Raw genomic sequence first — 22,356 nt, forward strand, 5'->3', positions numbered from 1 at the left:
ATATTCATTTCCAGCAACATTCTCACAGTAGTTGGAAACCAGATGTGCAAAGAATTCAAAATTAGATATCCCTCAGAATCCATAGGGAAGATCTGCTTCAGATTCTTCAAAGCTATGGAGCAAATTTCCAAGGCTGGATTCCAAGGCTCACTTGCAAGCTCAAAATCTGTTTAAATGGCCTAACTAATTTAAAAATCAGCAAATTTTAAATCTTGCAGATGTTAGAAATTCTGTGGTTTAGACTCACTAGCAAACTTGAAATCTGTTTGAAATCATATGTGGCTATTTAAAAATCAGAAATTTTAAAATTTTGCAGATATTATTGGAAATTCTGGGGCCCTTTTACTAAGCCGCGTAAGCGTCTACATGCACCCAACATGCGCCAAAATGGAGTTTCCGCGTGGCCCTTGTGATAATTTCATTTTTGGCACACATCTGCTACTCGCGCCCAAAACTGTTTTTTATTTTCTGACGCTCGTCAGCTACGCACGCCAAGTGGCATTTGGTGTGCGTAGGTCATTACCGCCCGGTTACCGTGTGAGACTTTACCACTAGTTCAATGGCTGGTGGTAAGGTCTCAGACCCAAAATGGACATGCGGCAATTTTCATTTTGCCGCTTGTCCATTTTCAGTAAAAATTATAAAAAGGCCTTTTTTACAGGCACGCTGAAAAATGGATTGGCATGCGCCCAAAACCCATGCCTTCACTACCGCAAGCCATTTTTCAGCACACCTTAGTAAAACGACCCTTCTGTGGTTTATCCATCAAACCTTGTATTGAAAACTTCACAGTTTTTGGTGGAGACCAGAACTGTATCCTCTGCTCCAAATAAGCTTTCGCAATATTAAAGGGGGTGGGTTACTACTAAAAAATTATCACAAGGCAATCAAATCATAATACATGCCAAAAGACAAATTCCAGAGTAATTCTACAGCTGACATTAGCACTTTTACCTGTGGAGTTACGTTCAAAGTTTTCTCATCTTCTCTATGTATCAAAAACTCTAAGAGCTGTTTGAGGTCAAAAAATAAAAATGATTTACCCTCAAGAAGAACAGAATAATTAAAGGGAAATTTTAACAAATGCCCACACCAAGCACAAGTATTTGAGGCTTAATAGCCAAGAACTCTTGTCTTTTCTTCTGCGTTGCTCTTGATAAGTAAAAAAATACATGAATTACAGATCCCCAAAACTGCTCTTGTATATACTTGAAAAATAAATGCAATACAATGTTACAGAAAAACAAAAAGGGTGGAAGAAAAATGTTCCAAGGTAATCAGACAAAAAAAAGAAATCCAAGCTTCTAAAAAACTCTTTATTCTTCAGTGAGTGATCAAACCAAAGGAGTAAACAATCATGACCCAACACAGGCCATGTTTCAGCATAAAGCCTTCCTCAAGGGTCACAATATATTAAATACAAACAAAACATGACTACTCAAAACATTTGCGGGCTCATTTTCGAAAGAGAAGGATGCCCATCTTTCGACATAAATCGGAAGATGGGCGTCCTTCTCACAGGGTTGTCCAAATCGGTATAATCAAAAGCCGATTTTGGACGTCCCCAACTGCTTTCCATCACAGGGACGGCCAAAGTTCAAGGGGGCGTATTGGAGGCGTAGTGAAGGCGGGACATGGGCGTGACTAACACTTGGACGTCCTTGACACATAATCGAAAGAAACAAGGATGTCCCTGATGAACAGTTGGATAAATTTACCTGGTCGTGTTTTTCTTACGACCAAGGCACAAAAGGGTGCCCGAAATGACCAGATGACCACTGGAAAGAATCGGGGATGACCTCCCCTTACTCCCCCAGTGGTCACTAACCCCCTCCCACCCTCAAAAAATATCTTTAAAAATATTTTGTGCCAGCCTCAATGCCAGCCTCAGATGTCATACTCAGGCCCATGACAGCAGTATGCAGGTCCTTGGAGCAGTTTTAGTGGGTGCAGTGCACTTCAGGCAAGTGGTCCCAAGCCCCCCCCCCCCCCACCTGTTACATTTGTGAAGGAAACAGCGAGCCCTCCAAAACCCACCACAAACCCACTGTACCCATATCTAGGTGCCCCCCTTCACCCATAAGGGCTATGGTAGTGGTGTACAGTTGTGGGTAGTGGGTTTTGGGGGGCTCAGCACACAAGGTAAGGGAGCTATGTACCTGGGAGCAATTTATGAAGTCCACTGCAGTGCCCCCTAGGGTGCCCGGTTGGTGTCCTGGCATGTGAGGGGGACTAGTGCACTACAAATGCTGGCTCCTCCCACGACCAAATGGCTTGCATTTGGTCGTTTCTGAGATGGACATCCTTGGTTTCGATTATCGCCGAAAATCAGAAATGACCAAGTCTAGGAATGACCAAATCTAGGGACGACCAAATTTAAGGATTTGGACGTCCCTGACGTTATTTTCAAAACGAAAGATGGACGTCCATCATGTTTCAAAAATATGGGTTTCCCCACCCCTAGATCGGGACGTTTTGTGAGGACGTCCATATCAAAACATGGACGTCCCTTTCGAAAATATCCCTCTTGGTGTCCTGCCTAGGATACAGTTTATCAGTCGCTTATCGATTTAAAGTCCACTCTGGTGCACTCAGATATTTGATCTATTTAAAGCTTGGCATTTCGCATAGAACTATTGTTAGTAATATGTAATTTATCTTTAAAATCAAGCATGGTACCGGAAGATTGGAAGGTGGCCAATGTAACACCGATTTTTTAAAAAAGGTTCCAGAGGTGATCCAGGAAATTATAAACCGGTGAGACTGAAGTCAGTGCTAGACAAAATAGTAGAGACTATTATAAAGAACAAAATTACAGAGCATATTCAAAAGCATGGATTAATGAGACAAAGCCAACATGGATTTAGTGAAGGGAAATCTTGCCTCACCAATCTATTATATTTCTTTGAAGGGATGAGCAAACATGTGGATAAAGGTGAGACGGTTGATATTGTATATCTGGATTTTCAAAAGGTATTTGACAAAGTACCTTATGAAAGAATCCAGAGGAAATTGGAGAGTCATGGGATAGGAGGTAGTGTTCTATTATGGATTAAAAACTGGTTAAAAGATATAAAACAGAGAGTAGGGTTAAATGGTCAGTATTCTCAATGGAGAAGTGTAGATAGTGGGGTTCCTTAGGGTTCTGTGCTGGGACCACTGCTTTTTAACATATTTATAAATGATCTAGAGATGGGAGTAACTAGTGAGGTAATTAAATTTGCTGATAACACTTAAGAGGGGCATAATCGAAAGGGGCGCCCAAGTTTTCCTGAGGACGTCCTCGCAGGATGTCCCAGTGAAGGGACGGGGAAACCCGTATTATTGAAACAAGATGGGCGTCCATCTTTCGTTTTGATAATACGGTCGGGGATGCCCAAATCACGAAATGTAGGTCAACCTTAGAGATGGCCATCCTTAGAGATGGTCGTCCCTAGTTTTTGGCGATAATGGAAACCGAGGACACCCATCTCAGAAACGACCAAATCCAAGCCATTTGGTCGTGGGAGGAGCCAGAATTCGTAGTGCACTGGTCCCCCTGACATGCCAAGACACCAACCGGGCACCCTAGGGGGAACTTCAGTGGACTTCAGAAATTGCTCCCAGGTGCACAGCTCCTATACCTTGTGGGCTGAGCCCCCCAACCCCCCCCCCCAAATCCCACTCCCCACAACTGTACACCACTACCATAGCCCTTACAGGTGAAGGGAGGCACCTACATGTGGGTATAGAGGGTTTCTGGTGGGTTTTGAAGGGCTCACATTTACCACCACAAGTGTAACAGGTAGGGGGGGATGGGCCTGGGTTCGCCTGCCTGAAGTGCACTGCACCCACTAAAACTGCTCCAGGGACCTGCATACTGCTGTCATGGATATGGGTATGACATTTGAGGCTGCCATAGAGGCTGGCAAAAAATATTTAAAAAGTTTTTTTAGGGTGGGTGGTGGTTGGTGATCACTGGGGGAGTAAGGGGAGGTCATCCCCGATTCCCTCTGGTGGTCATCTGGTCAGTTCGGGCACCTTTTTGAGGCTTGGTCGTAAAAAAAAACGGACCAAGTAAAGTTGCCCAAGTGCTCCTCAGGGACGCCCTTCTTTTTTCCATTATCGGTCAAGGACACCCATGTGTTAGGCACGCCTCAGTCCCACCTTCGCTACGCTTCCGACACGTCCCCATGAACTTTGGTCGCCCCGAGACAGAAAGCAGTTGAGGACGCCCAAAATTGGCTTTCGATTATGCCGATTTGGGCTACCCTGGGAGAAGGACACCCATCTCCCGATTTGTGTTGAAAGATGGGCACCCTTCTCTTTCGAAAATAAGCCTGAAAGTTATTCAAAGTTGTTGAATCGCAAGAGGATTGTGAAAAATTACAAGAGGACCTTAAGAGGCTGGGAGACTGGGCATCCAAATGGCAGATAACGTTTAATGTGAGCAAGTGCAAAATAATACATATTTCTACGTAATGCAAGGATCCACATTAGGAGTCATTGACCAGGAAAGGGTACTAGGTGTCATCTTTGATGATACGTTGAAACTAGGGTTACCATTTTGTGTCCTCTGAAAAAGAGGACACATGTCACGCCCCCTACCCCGCCCCCGCCACGCCTCATGCCACGCCCCTTCAGGTCGGGTTCCGCCACGCCCCCCCCCCCGTCACATAGTCCCCTCCCCCCCTCACTTACTATCTAGCCCTGGTGGTCTAGTAGCGTCTTCTCTTCGGGGCAGGAAAGAGCCCCCTCTTTCCTGCCCGGAGCGCTGCCTGCCCTTGCCTGCTGCATCCTCCTCGGTATGGCTGGGGATTCAAAATGGCCACCGAGAGTTGAAGCGGCCTCGCGAGAGTTCAAATCTCGGCGGCCATTTTGAATCCCCAGCCAGACCGAGAAGGATGATAGACAGGGGAGGCAGCGCTCCGGGCAGGAAAGAGGGGGCTCTTTCCTGCCCCGAAGACGTCACTAGACCACCAGGGAACATGGTAAGGAAGGGGAGGGGATGGGAGACCAGGTCACGACCCACGGCGCCGATCGCGCGCCCACCGCACGCACGCGCCTGCCCGCACCCGCGCCCACGTTTGTCCAGAAATCCGGACAAACGTGGGCGCGGGCAAAATCCGCCGGACGCCCCGGACATGCCCTCAAAAAGAGGACATGTCCGGGGAAATCCGGACGTATGGTAACCCTAGTTGAAACCCACTGCTCAGTGTGCAGCAGCGGTTAAGAAAGCAAATAAAATATTAGGTATTATTCAGAAAGGAAGGGAAAACAAAAATGAGAATGTTATAATGCCTTTGTATCGCTCCATGGTGCGACTACACCTCAGATATTGTGTGCAGTTCTGGTCACCACATCTCAAAAAAGATATAGTAGAATTAGAAAAGGTACAGAGAAGAGCAACAAAAATGTTAAAGGGGATGGGATGGCTTCCCTATGAGGAAAGGCTAAAGCGGCTACGACTTTTCAGCTTGGAGAAAAGACAGCTGAGGGGAGATATGATAGAGGTCTATAAAGTAATGAGTGGAGTGGAACGGGTAGGCGTGAATCGCTTGTTTACTCTTTCCAAAAATACTAGGACTAGGGGGCACGCAATGAAGCTACAAAGTAGTAAATTTAAAACGAATCAGAGGAAATATTTCTTCACTCAGCGTGTAATTAAACTTTGGAATTTGTTGCCACAGAATGTAATAAAAGCAGTTAGCTTAGCAGGGTTTAAAAAAGGTTTGGATAGCTTCCTAAAAAGAAAAATCCATAAGCCATTATTAAAATGGACTTGGGGAAAATCCACTGCTTATTGCTAGGATAAGCAGCATAAAATGTATTGTACTGTTTTTGGATCTTGCCAGGTACTTGTAACCTGGATTGGCCACTGTTGGAAACAGGATGCTGGGCTTGATAGACTTTTGGTCTGTCCCAGTATGGTAATAATTATGTACTTAACATCAATAACCTCATAAATACCATAATAATAATGGTGGAAAAGTGCCTTTGTGCTGCAGTCAGGGAGTCGAGAGCGGTGATTGATTGTGGAGGAGTTCTGCCGTGCTTGGCTCCTGGAAGGTCATGTGCCCCCCCCCAGTCCCAGTTACAGGATGCTGCTATAGCAGTCTTGTTAGGAGAAGCAATGCTTGTGTGCTGGAGTCTGGGAGTAGAGAGCAGTGGCTGTTTGTTTGTGGAGGAGCTTTGCCTTGGTTGGCTCCTGGAAGATCATGTGATCTATTAGAGGATTCTGCTGTAGTTCCACATGACAGTGGGTGCATAGTCAAAGGGGCAAGACAATGAGGCATAACCTACCCCACTGGAGCCCCCTTCGGAGCACCGTGGATATATTGTGGGAGCGGTGTGGAAGTCTTGGTGGTGTGAACTCCTTGGACTGATTTGCGAATCCTTTGGGTGCAAGCTTCCCTCTGAGCTTCATCTCATATACTCTTTTTTTCTTTTGACTTTGGTTCTGTTTGGGAGTTTTTTTCAAGATCAGGAAAACACAAGAACAAGTCTGCTTCCTGGGCAAGTCTTCCTCTGTGTCTTCAGGCCAAATGAACAGCTTTGTTCAGAGCCTTATCCAGAAGTCTGATATTGGATCTCCATCTCATTCGGCTGCTTCTTTAAGTCCTGGTTGGCCATCCCTGTCCCCACAACCAGTACTCTCTGTAGGGGGTTCTCAGCCAGAAATGCCCAAAGCTGGTTCCTCTTTAATGTCATTACCAGTGGTTACCCTTCCAGTTGTGGTTGCCTATCTGATTGGCGAGGGTGCTTCTTTTGATTCTGATATTTCTCCTCAGAAAGTTTTATTGTTGGACATATGGAAGATGGTATCCAGGACTGAAGATTTGTCTCAGGGTGCAAGTTCTCATTTGTCAGTTTTCTAAGGACACTGTTACAAAATTATCTGATCTGGACATTATTATGATAACTGTAGAGACAAAGTTTCTGGCCTTGGAGCCTCAGGTTCACACAGTTCATGCTATGGGAATATCTGGCATTTCACCATAAGATGGAAGCTATGGAGAACACTATTAGAATTAAGTATCTTCATTTATTAAATTTTCCTGTAACCAGATTGTTTCAGCTGAAGTCTTATTGGTTAGATGCTTTAAAGAATTCTTAAAGTTACCTATTGCTGAATCTATTGCAATTACTAAATACAGATCATATTTCTCATAAGATCTCCTTGGTGGATGGAGCTCAGGGTGGTCTAGATAATGTTGCTTGAATTTTGGTTGATTTTCTGGAAACATCTCAGGATAATTTTCCGGAGAGAGCTACCGTTTGTAGTCTCCTTCACGATAAACAAAAGACAAGCTGTTGGCATTAAAATCTTGTTTCAAATGTAAAGACACTATGTTTTGTGGTTTTACTGTACATGTGTTTTCTGATGTTGCAAGAGCTACTCAGGTTTGCCATAAGGTATTCCTTCGGTTGACGACCCAGACACTTGTAACTGGAGCCTCATTTTTGTTAGGTTCACATGTATGTGTCTTATTACCAATAAAAAGAATTTATGTGTTTTTCTTATTCATAACAGTGGGTTATGTTCTATGTGGACAAAGAATGGGAGATTCAAGGAAGTAGAAGACAACCAAAACCAGGAGTTCCAGTTTTGGCCAAAATTGAATCTGCACCTGGAATTCGCCACTTAGTTCCGGCCAAAACTGATACTATCAAACCTTCCCCCAGCTGAGAGTGGTTTTCCCTGGCCCCCATCAGAAAGTGGGCTCCCTGGACCTCCCAACCCCCTGATCACAAAGGCTGCCTTTACAATACCCGTAGGCCCTCCCCGGCCTACCTTAGAAGCCATGGCAGTGTAGTGGCTGCTTTGAGCAGGAGCAATCCCGAATTGCTCCTGCCTATGCCAGTTCTGCAGTCAAAATGGATGTCATGACTTCCTGCGGCAGCCTGATGACACTGCTGCAGGAGGTTGCAGCAGCCATTTTAAGATTGGAACTAGCATGGGCAGGAGCAACTTGGGCATTTTTGGTTGGAATAGAACCATGGCTGCACTGAAGCTGAAACCAAAACTGAAATTTGGTTGGCTTCTACAGGGAAGCTGGGGTGGGTGGGTAGGTGGGTAGGTGGGGGAGGAGAAAATCATAGGTATCGATTGTTTTACATCCAGAATTTTTTCTGAACTTTTCTTATTTTTGTTCTTCACAATGTGGTGAATGCTTCTCTTCGTAATGTTGGCTATGATTTTTTTTTAATTATGTTGTTGGAATGTTTTCAACCTGGCCTTTTCATCTTTTGTCTTTTGTATTTCTGGTTTCTTGAAGTATCATTTATGATGATATTTAAAAATTTAATAAATAATAAAAATAATAATGGTGGACCATCAAATATGGGAATCATAAATCTGTATAACCAAGTTATAGTTAAGCTCTGGAACTCATTGTCAGAACAGCAGTTAGCGTACCTAGTTTTAAAAAAAAGGTTTGGACAAGTTCCTGGAGGAAAAGTCCATAGTCTGCTGTTGAGATAGACATGGGGAAGCCACTGTTTGCTCTGGGATTGGTAGCATGGAATGGTGCTACTATTTGGGATTCTGGCAGGTTCTTGTGACCTGAATTGACCACTGTTGGAAACAGGATACTGGGTTAGATGAACCATGGGTCTGACCCAGTTTAGCTATGTTCTTATGCCTTGTTCACCACAATTTTCATCAACAGGCCTATCATTTGAGAGTCAAACGTGTATCATGTAGGAAAAGATTAAAAAAATATTACTGGTATTAGATTTCCCCAGAGAAAATTTTCATATTTTTCAAAATCTCATACAAACTGGTAGTCAAAAATAGACACCTTTGGAAGTTAAGGTCCCTTTTTGACTATCAGTTTGTGTCACATTTTGAAAACTGTGAATATTTTCTTTTGGGATATCTATTTATTTATTTTCCCTGCACATTTGAATCTCAGTTGATTGAATTATTGATGAAAATTGTATCGAACTAGTCATAATAAGGAATAGAAAAATAGTATACAAAATAAAATAAGTAAAAATAAAAGCTGAGATGATGCTGAAAGTTCGTAGTTAGCACCTCGTCCTTCTCCATAAGCAGGGTAAATGTGTATACAGCCAATCAGTTTTATAAAAGATCTTTTCTGTATATAAAGCAGGCTTTACAGGTGAACAAATAATGAGACTCTCTCAGTCCGCATGAAAGGATATCAGTGGATGGTCACATGATGCTGCATGACAAATCACAATGCTCAGCCTTTATTTCATTGTGTAGTTGCCAAGAACCTTATCAGCTTGACTGACTTCAGTTAAGTGCTTCATTAGCAAACAACTTAAAACTTCCTTCAGGGATAGGCAGTAGAAGGACAATTGTATAACAAGTTGCTTACATTTACAAGTAAATGAGCCTACATGTACAGAAAGCTGTCATGAAACTAACTGTCTTTGGGCATCTAAGTGGTATTCTACAAACATGAATTCAGATGGCATAGCCAGGTACTCACATGGATGGACCATGGGCAGGCTATTGGTAGAGTAGACATGTAAGCAGATGACTTATTGAATGTTGTAGGTTGCCGGTGTGACTGCTACTTTGAGGCACCCCCATTTGTGTCAGATCTGTAGCAAGTGTAAATGGGGGTACCTAAATGTACACTACTAGCATTTAATAAGGACACTTGGGGACTCATTTTCAAAGCACTTAGACTTGCACAGTTACGTGGTAACCTATGGAACTTTGTGCTTTGAAAATAGGCCTCTTAATCACTATATAGAAAAGCTTTCACCCTACATTACCAAGGCATCTAAATGGAGTCCCCCTATCCTCTTCATATTATAATCTTGCATGCAGATTTATGATCCTTGGGTGCGCATTTGCTTGCATAAATTACAGTATAGCAGCAGTTTCGTGTGTAAGTTAATTGATTAATTATATGAAAATTGGCACTAACTACCAATAATTGGAGTTAATTGACACAAACTGATACTAATTTGCAGTTAGGTGTTAGGTGACTGCACTAAAAATTCTATAGCACGTAAGTGCAAGATGGGCAAGGACGTAGGAGGTGCTTGGGGGATAGGGCACTAAGATTGTAGAATACTGTCAGTTATGCACGTAAATGCCACTTTTAGATGTGAGCATTTATGCCTGCTATACAGCTGGCATAGGCAGGGGTGGCCCAAGGCAGTCTGCCACCTGAGGCAGGGATGAGATGCTGCCTGCACACGTGCCTAGTTTGACATCTCCCCCCTTCCCTCCTCAACCCTCTTCCCTGCGCCGTTTACTTTATTTTCTTCTTTTCTAAAAGGTGGCAGGCAGCAGCAGTGGTTCCCATAGGCTGCCCTGCCGTGGTGCTGCTCTACTGTGCATCTCACCTCTGAGGAAACAGGAAGTTACACCAAGAGGCGGGCCGCAGTAGGGAGAAGAGGTCAGTGCTAGCGGGAGGGCAGCCTATGGGAATCGCTGCCATTGCCTTTTGGAAAAGAGAAAAAGAAAGTAAATGTGGGGAAGACGATTGAGGAGGGAAGAGGAGAGTGCCACTCCCTGGAGAGTGCCGCCTGAGGCCCCCACCTCAGGTGGCCTAATGGTAGGGCCGCCACTGGGCAGAGGTGCTCACACCTAAAGTTACGTGTATAAAAGTGGATTTACACTAGTATAGAATTCATGGTTAGCATGGATATTTTAGTCACCAGTACAGAATTACCCTCTACATGTTTAATGTTGAATGATTGACTGCCCTTCAGAACAGAATATTTATTTCCTGCCAATCCAGGAAGACATCCTTTTCTATATACTTCTATAGAAAACCAACAAAGCCTTTTGTAAGAAGCTATTTACTAAAAGTGTTCACTTGTTTTTTGTCTATGGAAAAAAAAGACTTAGGAAATAAGGTCCTATATGAGTAACTGAGGAAAGAATAAACCTTTAGAAAAGACTGAACTCAGAGTGAGCAACAGAAAATAAGCTAAATCAAAGTATCAAACATTAAGAAGGGGCTAGTTTAAAACCCATTCCCAGAATTCATCAGGGGCCCTGGGCTACTACTTATAACCTATAAGGCACTTGCCATAAGTGCAGAGAGGAAGGCTGTGCTTCACACTGCCTAATTGTCTTCTGACGTTCGAGGATCAGATCCTACAGCAGATCTGCTCTCAGAATCTTCCAGGTACTTCTGGTCCAGACTGCTACTGTCAGAGATGGGACTCTGGGCTTGATAGACTTGTGTTTCCCAAGTCAGTCCTCGAGAACCGTCTTGCCAGTCAGGTTTTTAGGATATCCACAATGAATATGCATGAAAGAGTTTTGCGTATAATGGAGGCAGTGTATGCAATTCATTTTCATGCGTATTCATTGTGGCTATCCTGAAAATCTGACTGGCAAGAGGGTACTCCAGGACTGACTTGGGAAACACTGCGGTAGACCTTGGTTTGACTTAGTATGTTGGAGAGCCTTTGGCAAGCTCCAAAGCAAAGAGAGCATAGCTCAGCATGGCCTGGGGACCCATGTAGCTGCCATGATTTGTTTCATCCTAGAAGACATGCCATCTTTTTAAACCAGAGGTATGGGAAGCTGCATAATGGAAGCAGGGGGGAGCTGAAGTGACAGTGAGCACAGCTCTCCTGAGTGTGTGCACTACACTTAACTGCCATATTTGGGAGAGGGTTAAGAGAGAAAGGTAAAAAGAAGTTCTGCAGGGAGAGCAGATAATGGAGAACTGAAAACCCAATAGATAGTGAGAAAGTGAGTAGAAAGAACAGTTAGATGGAGAGGAATATGAGGGCAATGGGATGCTGTGGTGGTGGGAGGGTAGGAGGTAGAAGAGAAAATGTGGAAGCACAACTACATGACAAGAAAAAGATTAAGGGAGTGAGGATTTAGAAACAGACATTACATAGAACCTAGTAACATAGTAGATGATGGCAGAAAAAGACCTGCACGGTCCATCCAGTCTGCCCAACAAGATAACTCATATGTGCTACTTTTTGTATATACCTTACCTTGATTTGTATCTGTCTTTTTCAGGGCACAGACCGTATAAGTCTGCCCAGCACTAGCCCCGCCTCCCAACCACCAGCCCCTTGATTTGTATCTGTCTTTTTCAGGGAACAGACCGTATAAGTCTGCCCAGCCTGACAACCACCAGCCCCGCCTCTGCCATCCAATCTCCGCTAAGCTCCTGAGGATCCCTTCCTTCCGAACAGGATTCCTTTATGCCTTTATTCCCACGCATGTTTGAATTCCGTTACCGTTTTCATCTCCACCACCTCCTGCGGGAGGGCATTCCAAGCATCCACCACTCTCTCTGTGAAAAAATACTTCCTGACATTTTTCTTGAGTCTGCCCCCCTTCAATCTCATTTCATGTCCTCTAGTTCTACCGCCTTCCCATCTCCGGAAAAGGTTCGTTTGTGGATTAATACCTTTCAAATATTTGAACATCTGTATCATATCACCCCTGTTCCTCCTTTCCGCCAGGGTATACATGTTCAGGTCCGCAAGTCTCTCCTCATACGTCTTGTAACGCAAATCCCATACCATTCTTGTAGCTTTTCTTTGCACCACTTCAATTCTTTTTACATCCTTAGCAAGATACAGCCTCCAAAACTGAACACAATACTCCAGGTGGGGCCTCACCAACGACTTATACAGGGGCATTAAAACCTCTTTTCTTCTGCTGGTCACACCTCTCTCTATACAGCCTAGCAACCTTCTAGTTACGGCCACCGCCTTGTCACACTGTTTCGTCGCCTTCAGATCCTCAGATACTGTCACCCCAAGATCCCTCTCCCCGTCCGTACCTATCAGACTCTCACTGCCTAACACATACGTCTCCCGTGGATTTCTACTCCCTAAGTGCATCACTTTGCATTTCTTCGCATTGAATTTTAATTGCCAAACCTTAGACCATTCTGCTAGCTTCCTGAGATCCTTTTTCATGTTTTCTACTCCCTCGCAGGTGTCCACTCTGTTACAGATTTTACCGCAAATAGGCAAACTTTACCTTCTAACCCTTCGGCAATGTCACTCACAAATATATTGAACAGAATCGGCCCCAGCACCGATCCCTGAGGCACTCCACTACTCACCTTTCCCTCCTCCGAGCGAATTCCATTAACCACCACCCTCTGGCATCTGTCCGTCAACCAGTTCCTAATCCAGTTCACCACTTCGGGTCCTATCTTCAGCCCTTCCAGTTTATATTTAAATCATTTTTATTATGGAACTAGACATTAACATTATTGGTAACCAATCATTTGTTATAATTTAAACCTTGTACAATTATGACCATGCTAACATCATTCTTTCTAACAAGTTCCTAATTCCTTTTTTTCCCCCCCCCCCCCCCCCTTCCCTCTCCCCGTCCACCCCTATCCCTTCCCTTTGGCTCCCCCCCCTTCCCCTTTTCGTTCTCCAACCCTTTAAACCAACTTGGTTCCATACATGAGACTCAGACTTTTTATAGTTATCTGTTCAAAAGTCGGCTTCTCGCCGCTGGGGTTAGTGTACTCAAAAATAAACACCAACATTTCTGCCAGTTTTCCCCGTGTCTTGACGAAATATCCCTGATTGCCGTCTTCTCCATTCGCATCAGAGTAATCATACGCACTCTCCATTCCTGCAACGTGGGACATTTATTTGTAATCCAATTGGCCATTATGCATTGTTGTGCTATTATGACAGTTTTTCCTAAGAATATTTTCAGCCCCTTCACAGAGCGCCACGGTGCTCCGAAGTGGTTAAACAACAGTCTCGCATCTAGCTGCCATTTCACTTTCCACAATTTAGAAACATGGGATGTAATGTCTTTCCAGAACTTTTGTATTCCTGTGCATGTCCACAGCATGTGACCCAACGTCACTCCATCTACTCCACATTTTGGACATTCCCCCCATGGGGACATGCCCATATGAAACGCCCTTCTAGGCGCCACGTACATTCGCATCACAGTTTTATACTGTATTTCCCAGTGTACTGCTTATTTTGAGCGTCTCTTAATTGACAAAATATAGTCTTTGAGCAGGTCTTCAGTAATGTCTGTGGCTAAATCTTTTCCCCAGACTTCGGCCAACCGCCCATAATCCACCTCCGGAGTCATATCCTTTATGTGGCGATGATGGAATGCCAACGGTACTTTATCCTGCGCTCTTAAAGAGTACGCTGAGGACAATTCTTCTTGTACGTCCTCCGTCAAGTCTGTCCATGGCAGTGTTTTAATGTAGTGTTGCAGCTGTACATAATGAAAATAATCTCTTGGAGGGATTAAAAACTCTGTCTTCAATTCTGAGAATGACTTAAGCTTGCCTTCCAACGTCAACACTTGTAACAAATATGTCATTCCTTTTAGTTTCCATCTACTAAAAGCTGGGTAGATGCATCCTGGCCTGAAATTAGGGTTGTTCACAATAGAAAGGTAAGGTGTTACTTTGGGCGAGAACTGGTACTTCCGACATATCCATCTCCAGTTTGCCTTAGCTGAGCTCATGATCCCCGTAACTTTCAGTATCTCTGGAATGTCCCCTCCTCCTGAATGTAGACAGTTACTAAAATGAGTCTGTGGAAGCAAGCTGAGTTCCAACTCTGTATTTGAGAAATAGGAGGTCTGGCGGAACCAATCGTTAATGTGACGCATCCCGCTGGCAGCTGTTATATTTTTAATACTAATTAATCCCATACCTCCATATTCTTCTGGGGTACACAGAGTGCCTAGAGATAGACGAGCTCTTTTCCCTTTCCACAAAAACTTTCTTAACATTTTATTCAGACTGCGTTCTTCTTTATTTCTCAAAAATAATGGCAACAATTGAAATACATACAACCATTTAGGTACAATGCACATGTTAAACAGAGCTATTCTTCCCCATAGATTTAGTGGCAATGATTCCCACCCCCTTAGGTTCTGTTCGGTGTCCCTCAGTAATCGTTGTATGTTAAGTGTATAAACCTGTGCCAGATTTGCTGATAACCATATCCCCAAATACCTGAGTACCCCATCTGCTTGTTTAAAGGGGAGCCCATGCCCCTCTCTTTCTGCCAAAGTAGAGAAAACTGACAGAGCCATGGATTTGTCCAGATTTAAGGTGAACCCGGCCACCCTCTTGTACCTGTCTAATACCTCTAAAAGGGGGTTAAGCGAGCGCCCAACATCTGTAATTATCACCAAAAGGTCATCGGCGTATGCTAGCACTTTTAGTTGGTACTTATCGAAACTCACTCCTTTAATGGCTTCTACTTCATTTATTTGTCTCAGTAACGGTTCCAAAGTGAGCACAAACAATAGCGGAGATAAGGGGCACCCCTGTCTCGTGCCACGTTCTATTTGAAATTCTTCACTTAAAGTCCCGTTTGCCAATACTGCCGCCCTCGGTTGGCTGTACAAGGTTTTTACTGCTTTTCCAAACCATTCCCCAAATCCCAGATGCTCCAGAGTCTGGAAGAGGAAATCCCAACTCACTTTATCAAAAGCTTTCTCAGCATCCAGACTCAGGAGCATCGCGGGGTCTCTCCTTTCCTGGCATCTAGCCATCGCTACCAGGGCCTTTCGTACGTTTAAAACCGATGACCTATTCCTAACGAATCCCACTTGGTCCGGTCCTATCAGTCTTGGAAGAACATCGGCCATGCGCTCCGCCAGAATTTTTGCTAGTATTTTAATGTCTACATTCAATAACGATATGGGTCTATACGACTCTGCTAATTCTTTTGGTTTACCTGGTTTTAGTATTAAAGTAATTGTTGATGTATTAGCGTACTGGGGCAACTGGCCACCTTCTATCACCTCTTCAAAATAGTCTATCAATGCCCCTCTTGCCTTCAGTGGCAACATCTTATAAAATTCGCCTGAAAATCCATCTGGCCCTGGCGCCGAGTATGACTTCAGTTTTTTTATTACTGCCTGCAATTCTTTTGCCGTCAAAGGAGCGTTTAGGGCTTGCTGTTCCTCAGCTGTCAGCCTAGGGAGTCCTGTTTGTGTCAAATATCTCCTAATCCTCTGCGGGCTTTCTAGCTGTTCTTTTTTATATAGAGTGGCAAAGTGTGAAGCCAAAATTTTTGCAATTTGTGTTGGATTGTTAGTTAGCTGGCCTTGTCGATTTCTAAGCGCATCAATTGTCCTTGGGCCATTCCAGGTCTTTATAGCCCGAGCCAACATGCGACCCGGTCGATTACCATATCTCTCTAACCTACAGTGGGGGAAATAAGTATTTGATCCCTTGCTGATTTTGTAAGTTTGCCCACTGACAAAGACATGAGCAGCCCATAATTGAAGGGTAGGTTATTGGTAACAGTGAGAGATAGCACATCACAAATTAAATCCGGAAAATCACATTGTGGAAAGTATATGAATTTATTTGCATTCTGCAGAGGGAAATAAGTATTTGATCCCCCACCAACCAGTAAGAGATCTGGCCCCTACAGACCAGGTAGATGCTCCAAATCAACTCGTTACCTGCATGACAGACAGCTGTCGGCAATGGTCACCTGTATGAAAGACACCTGTCCACAGACTCAGTGAATCAGTCAGACTCTAACCTCTACAAAATGGCCAAGAGCAAGGAGCTGTCTAAGGATGTCAGGGACAAGATCATACACCTGCACAAGGCTGGAATGGGCTACAAAACCATCAGTAAGACGCTGGGCGAGAAGGAGACAACTGTTGGTGCCATAGTAAGAAAATGGAAGAAGTACAAAATGACTGTCAATCGACAAAGATCTGGGGCTCCATGCAAAATCTCACCTCGTGGGGTATCCTTGATCATGAGGAAGGTTAGAAATCAGCCTACAACTACAAGGGGGGAACTTGTCAATGATCTCAAGGCAGCTGGGACCACTGTCACCACGAAAACCATTGGTAACACATTACGACATAACGGATTGCAATCCTGCAGTGCCCGCAAGGTCCCCCTGCTCCGGAAGGCACATGTGACGGCCCGTCTGAAGTTTGCCAGTGAACACCTGGATGATGCCGAGAGTGATTGGGAGAAGGTGCTGTGGTCAGATGAGACAAAAATTGAGCTCTTTGGCATGAACTCAACTCGCCGTGTTTGGAGGAAGAGAAATGCTGCCTATGACCCAAAGAACACCGTCCCCACTGTCAAGCATGGAGGTGGAAATGTTATGTTTTGGGGGTGTTTCTCTGCTAAGGGCACAGGACTACTTCACCGCATCAATGGGAGAATGGATGGGGCCATGTACCGTACAATTCTGAGTGACAACCTCCTTCCCTCCGCCAGGGCCTTAAAAATGGGTCGTGGCTGGGTCTTCCAGCACGACAATGACCCAAAACATACAGCCAAGGCAACAAAGGAGTGGCTCAGGAAGAAGCACATTAGGGTCATGGAGTGGCCTAGCCAGTCACCAGACCTTAATCCCATTGAAAACTTATGGAGGGAGCTGAAGATGCGAGTTGCCAAGCGACAGCCCAGAACTCTTAATGATTTAGAGATGATCTGCAAAGAGGAGTGGACCAAAATTCCTCCTGACATGTGTGCAAACCTCATCATCAACTACAGAAGACGTCTGACCGCTGTGCTTGCCAACAAGGGTTTTGCCACCAAGTATTAGGTCTTGTTTGCCAGAGGGATTAAATACTTATTTCCCTCTGCAGAATGCAAATAAATTCATATACTTTCCACAATGTGATTTTCCGGATTTAATTTGTGATGTGCTATCTCTCACTGTTACCAATAACCTACCCTTCAATTATGGGCTGCTCATGTCTTTGTCAGTGGGCAAACTTACAAAATCAGCAAGGGATCAAATACTTATTTCCCCCACTGTATATTTCTTATATATTTGGGAGTGTGTTTCTCTTTCATGCAGCAATGTGTTAAGGGACACCTGTGTGGCTTTCAACGTCTCTAGCCTCATTGGGGTTGGATTCTCCGCATAAGCTTTCTGTGCTCGTTTCAATTGTGCTTCTAGTAAAAGTACGCTAGCTGCCACTTTCTTCTTTTTAAGAGAGACATAAGCTATAATGGATCCCCGGAGGACGGCCTTAGAGGTCGACCAAAATAGGGATGCTTGGTCCGCATGCTGCGCATTATCTGCCTCAAAATCATCCCACTTCTTGTTAATATATTTTTGGAATTGTGGATCTGCTACTAGATATGCCGGGAACCTCCATCTTTTCCCGCATGACTCTGCAATATTAGTTTCCAGATCCAGCCACACTGGAGCATGGTCAGATATTTCTTCCGGTCCTATAATTACCCTCTGCACCCTATGGAACTCCCCACGTGATATTAATATATAGTCCAGCCTAGCTTGCGTCCCATGCGCCCGAGATCTATGCGTGAAATCTGTTTCTGTTGGGTGTAAGGCTCTCCATGTGTCAACCAGATCTTGTGTGTGTACTAGGCATGGTAGTGTCTCTCCCCTATGTCCTTGATAATGAGAGGAGCCTGGATTTGTGCAGTCCCGGACTGGGTCCATTACCAAATTTAAGTCTCCCACTACCAGTAATGGGCGGTTTCCGTTTAGATTGCATAACTTCATTATTGTTTGATAAAACTCAGGATCATGTGTGTTAGGCCCATAAATTACCAGCAAATTTACTTCCATCCCTTGCAACCATACCTTTAACATCAAATACCTCCCCGCCTGATCTGTGGCTATCAATGAGGCCTTATACGCCAATCCTTTTCTAAATAAAACTGCAACACCACCTTTACGGCCCCGGGGGGAGCTGGCAAACACCTCTCCTACCCAGGTTTTCTTTAATTTATTGTGTTCTGCCACTGTCAGGCGGGTTTCTTGTAAATAGGCGATATCTGCCTTGTGTCTCCGCAGGGCTGCCAGTATTTTTGCCCGCTTAATTGGAGAGGAAAACCCTCCCACGTTCCATGTTATTATTCGCACGGGCATGATCTAAATTGAATGTGATACCCTAATGATCGGCGCCCTTTTTGACTTTTAGCCGTTGCCCTGTGTGTCTCATGCTTTGATTGTATCTGCTCTCTGTCCTGCCCTCGGATAAATACTGTGCCTTCGAGGTCTCTGCTTTGACTGAGCCATACTAAAATATATTTTGCCCTCCCCCCCTCCCAATCCCTTCCCAACCCTTCCCGATACTTCCCATTACCCCATCCTGTAATGCTACCCCGAAACATTTCCCAGGTCGCAATGCCTACGAAAATGTAAAAACCACGTGCCTATGCTTTGAGACCCCCTCCCCCATTCTTATACAACATATTTTCTCCCCATTTTCCCCTGTGAAGATCCTACTCACAATCAATTATGCCTTCTTACACAGTTTTGTTCATTTTTTCTACGTACTGTCCAACAGCTGGTGTTCCGCCAGAGCCGCCTGTGCTTCCTCCACTTTATTAAAGGATTGCCATTTATCCTGAATGCACAGCCGCAGCTTAGCGGGATACTGCAACGCAAACTTTATCTTTTTCTCAATCAACTGTGAGCACAATGGGTGAAATTTCTTACGCTGCTCCTGAACCAATGTTGTGTAATCTTGGAAGATCAGAATATTGCGTCCACCATATTTAAGTGAGTCTCTCTTTAGTTTAAATCCTTGTAATATTTCGATTTTGTGTTTGTAATTAAGGATTTTCGCCACCACCACTCTTGGCCTATTGTTTGCTTCCATTTTTCGCCCTATTCGGTGTGCCCGTTCCACTACCAGCGAGCCAGACGAATCCGTGAGCGCCAGTTCCTTTGCTAGCCAATTTTCAAGCCAGGTTTCTAGATTTCGTTCTGGTAATTGCTCTGGGAGCCCAACTATACGGACATTATTTCTCCGCGAACGGCTCTCTAGGTCCTCCAACTTTGCAGTTTGTTCTTTCAGTTGTTTTTGCAGACTATGGATATCTGGCCCATAACCTCGTGTTTCATCCTCGAGGGCCGCCATTCTGGCCTCCAGATCTCCCGTCCTGATCCCCAAGCCATCCACCGCAGTCTGATATTGATCTAATTTGTCATGCAACGCCGACCATTTCGGAGCCCAAGCTTTTTCGATAGCAGAGGTCAGTTGAATCAATTGCTGTTCTGTAAAATTATGCGTCGTTGCCGCGATTCCCGGGCCTTCCGCCATAACTCCATCCAGGGTTCCCGCTTTATTTTTTTCTTTCTTTGCAGTGCGCAGCGCCATACCACCTGGCGATTTTTGAATATATTTGTCCATACGCACTTGTAGTCTTGATTAATGGTGGTAGTTGCCGCTTTATTGTTAATTAAGCAGTTTAGGGGGAGCGAGTCTCGGAGCTAGAGCAAGTCACGTCCTGCTCAGCTCATCGCATCACGTGGTCTCCAGCCCTTCCAGTTTATTTAAGAGCCTCCTGTGGGGAACCGTGTCAAAAGCTTTGCTGAAATCTAAGTAGATTACGTCTATAGCTCGTCCCTGATTCAGTTCTCCGGTCACCCAATCAAAGAACTCAATGAGATTCGTTTGGCACGATTTCCCTTTGGTAAAACCATGTTGTCTCGGATCTTGCAATTTATTAGTTTCCAGGAAATTCACTATGCTTTTCTTCAGCATCACTTCCATTATTTTTCTAATAACCGAGGTGAGGCTTACCGGCCTGTAGTTTCCAGCTTCTTCCCTATCGCCACTTTTGTGAAGAGGGACCACATCCGCCATTCTCCAATCCCTCGGAACCTCTCCCGTCTGCAAGGATTTATTAAACAAATCTTTAAGAGGACCCACCAGAACCTCTCTGAGCTCCCTCAGTATCCTGGGGTGGATCTCATCCGGTCCCATGGCTTTGTCCACCTTTAGATTTTGTTTATACACACTCTCTTCCGTGAACGGTGCTAAATCCACTCCATTCTCATTTGTACTTTTGCCAGTCAATCGCAAAAAGGTCTTGTTGCTAAAATATAAATTCTACAACAGCTATCATAAATGCAGCATTGACTAAAATGTTATAAGTATATGTGTAGAAACTAAGATGACGGCACTCTAATTTCCTCTACGACCCTCACTAGAAATTTTCCAATAAAATTAATTTGGTGGAGAAACATAAGGCAGGGCTTACACTTACCCTTTCTGAATCAACATTTATTTCTCTGTGGGGCCTGGTGGACACTCATGTATTCTAGATAGTGGAGGTTTGTGATCCTGTTGGCTTGGGTCTAGATGTGCTAGAGTTGTATAGCAGGGGAATGAAAGCTGTTTCCAGTTTGTGACTCATGAATTGTTTTATCCAGGGCAGGATTAACCCTTTCATGGGCCCTGGGCCTAGTCAAAGAAGCAAACTGCCACCCCCCTTTCAAAATATGCACACATTTTAAAATTTTCACAAATGCCTCCATGTCCCTCCTCTGAGTCTGACTGCAGAAGAAAACCAGCAGGGAAGGAAGCAGCAGTTAAGAGATGCTGCTCACTGCCTCCTCTTATTAGCTGGTGGACAATGCACTGGGGTATGGGAGAGTAGACAGACCTTTGAGCACAGCGGTGGCTCTTGTCTTCCTCCTCCAGTTGTCTTGTGGTTGATTGCAGTACATACTCTTTGTTAATTATGTGCCAGAGTTTTATTTTGTCAGAAATTGATTAATAATGTCTGTCTGTCTATCTCCCACAGAAAACAAAACATCTAGGTACCAATATGGGACAATGCCATCTTTCAGCTCCCGTTCTCAAGTTTTCAGCACTGAACAAAAAGCTGCGGTAAGGTGGTCATCTTATTACCTACAACATTAATGAGGAAGAGAATCAAAAAGATGCCAGACCGTATAAAACAAAAAAAATATTTGCTATAACCAAAACTGTGAGCAGTTTTGATTATAGAGAATCCTTTTTTGTTTTATATGGTCTGGCATCATTTTATTACCTGCCACTGATATCTGTGCTGAAAAGCACAGTGTGACATTAGCTAGATAACTTTACGTGGATTTGCGGTCAGTTTATTTATATAAGCTTGACTGCTGAGTATACTATCTTAAACTTATATAGGTAAGTTGTCTGTAGAAAGTTATGGCTGCTATTTATGAGTCACTTATATGGATAAGTTTATTCAGATAGTAAGCTGAATATCTCCATTCTCTGGATAAATTGTAGGCTCGGCTCCCAGAAAACCCTCAGCCTGTCCTAAATTTGATCCTCCCCTTCCAAGTCTAACCCATCAATAAACTGTTCTAGATCCGACATACCTAATCCAAACTATTGAGAATGGGCAATCAAAAAATCAGATAACTGCCCTGGCTCAAAAACAAAGCATAACTCTTCTGCTAATAAATTACTTGACATTTACAGGGATAGTGAAAAATGTAAAGAGCATCTATTGCCCAAATCCTAGATTTTAATGCTAATAATTTTCTCCTATGATTCTTTCTCCCAAGTATACACTAAAAGTTTATTATCACATCTGGAAAAACAATTTAAATAGTCAATCACAATCTGACTAAAAGAAAAGTAACCAATAATGTAGCAGAATCCATAAATTTATCAGTGATCCATTGAGAGTTATA

General features: G+C 44.0%; 1 protein-coding gene across 2 annotated transcripts in view; it reads left to right on the forward strand.

The window, feature by feature from the left end:
* Positions 1–22,356, forward strand: part of PKP3 (plakophilin 3) — a 180,633-nt gene that overhangs the window by 70,527 nt on the left and 87,750 nt on the right. For both annotated transcript variants that reach the window (XM_030201202.1, XM_030201200.1), the window contains one exon: positions 21,471–21,556. In XM_030201202.1, coding sequence (XP_030057062.1) covers positions 21,471–21,556 — 86 coding nt within the window. The remainder of the gene's footprint in view (positions 1–21,470; positions 21,557–22,356) is intronic.

The sequence above is a fragment of the Microcaecilia unicolor genome, chromosome 4 (genome assembly GCF_901765095.1).
Source record: "Microcaecilia unicolor chromosome 4, aMicUni1.1, whole genome shotgun sequence".
Classification (NCBI taxonomy): Eukaryota; Metazoa; Chordata; class Amphibia; order Gymnophiona; family Siphonopidae; genus Microcaecilia; species Microcaecilia unicolor.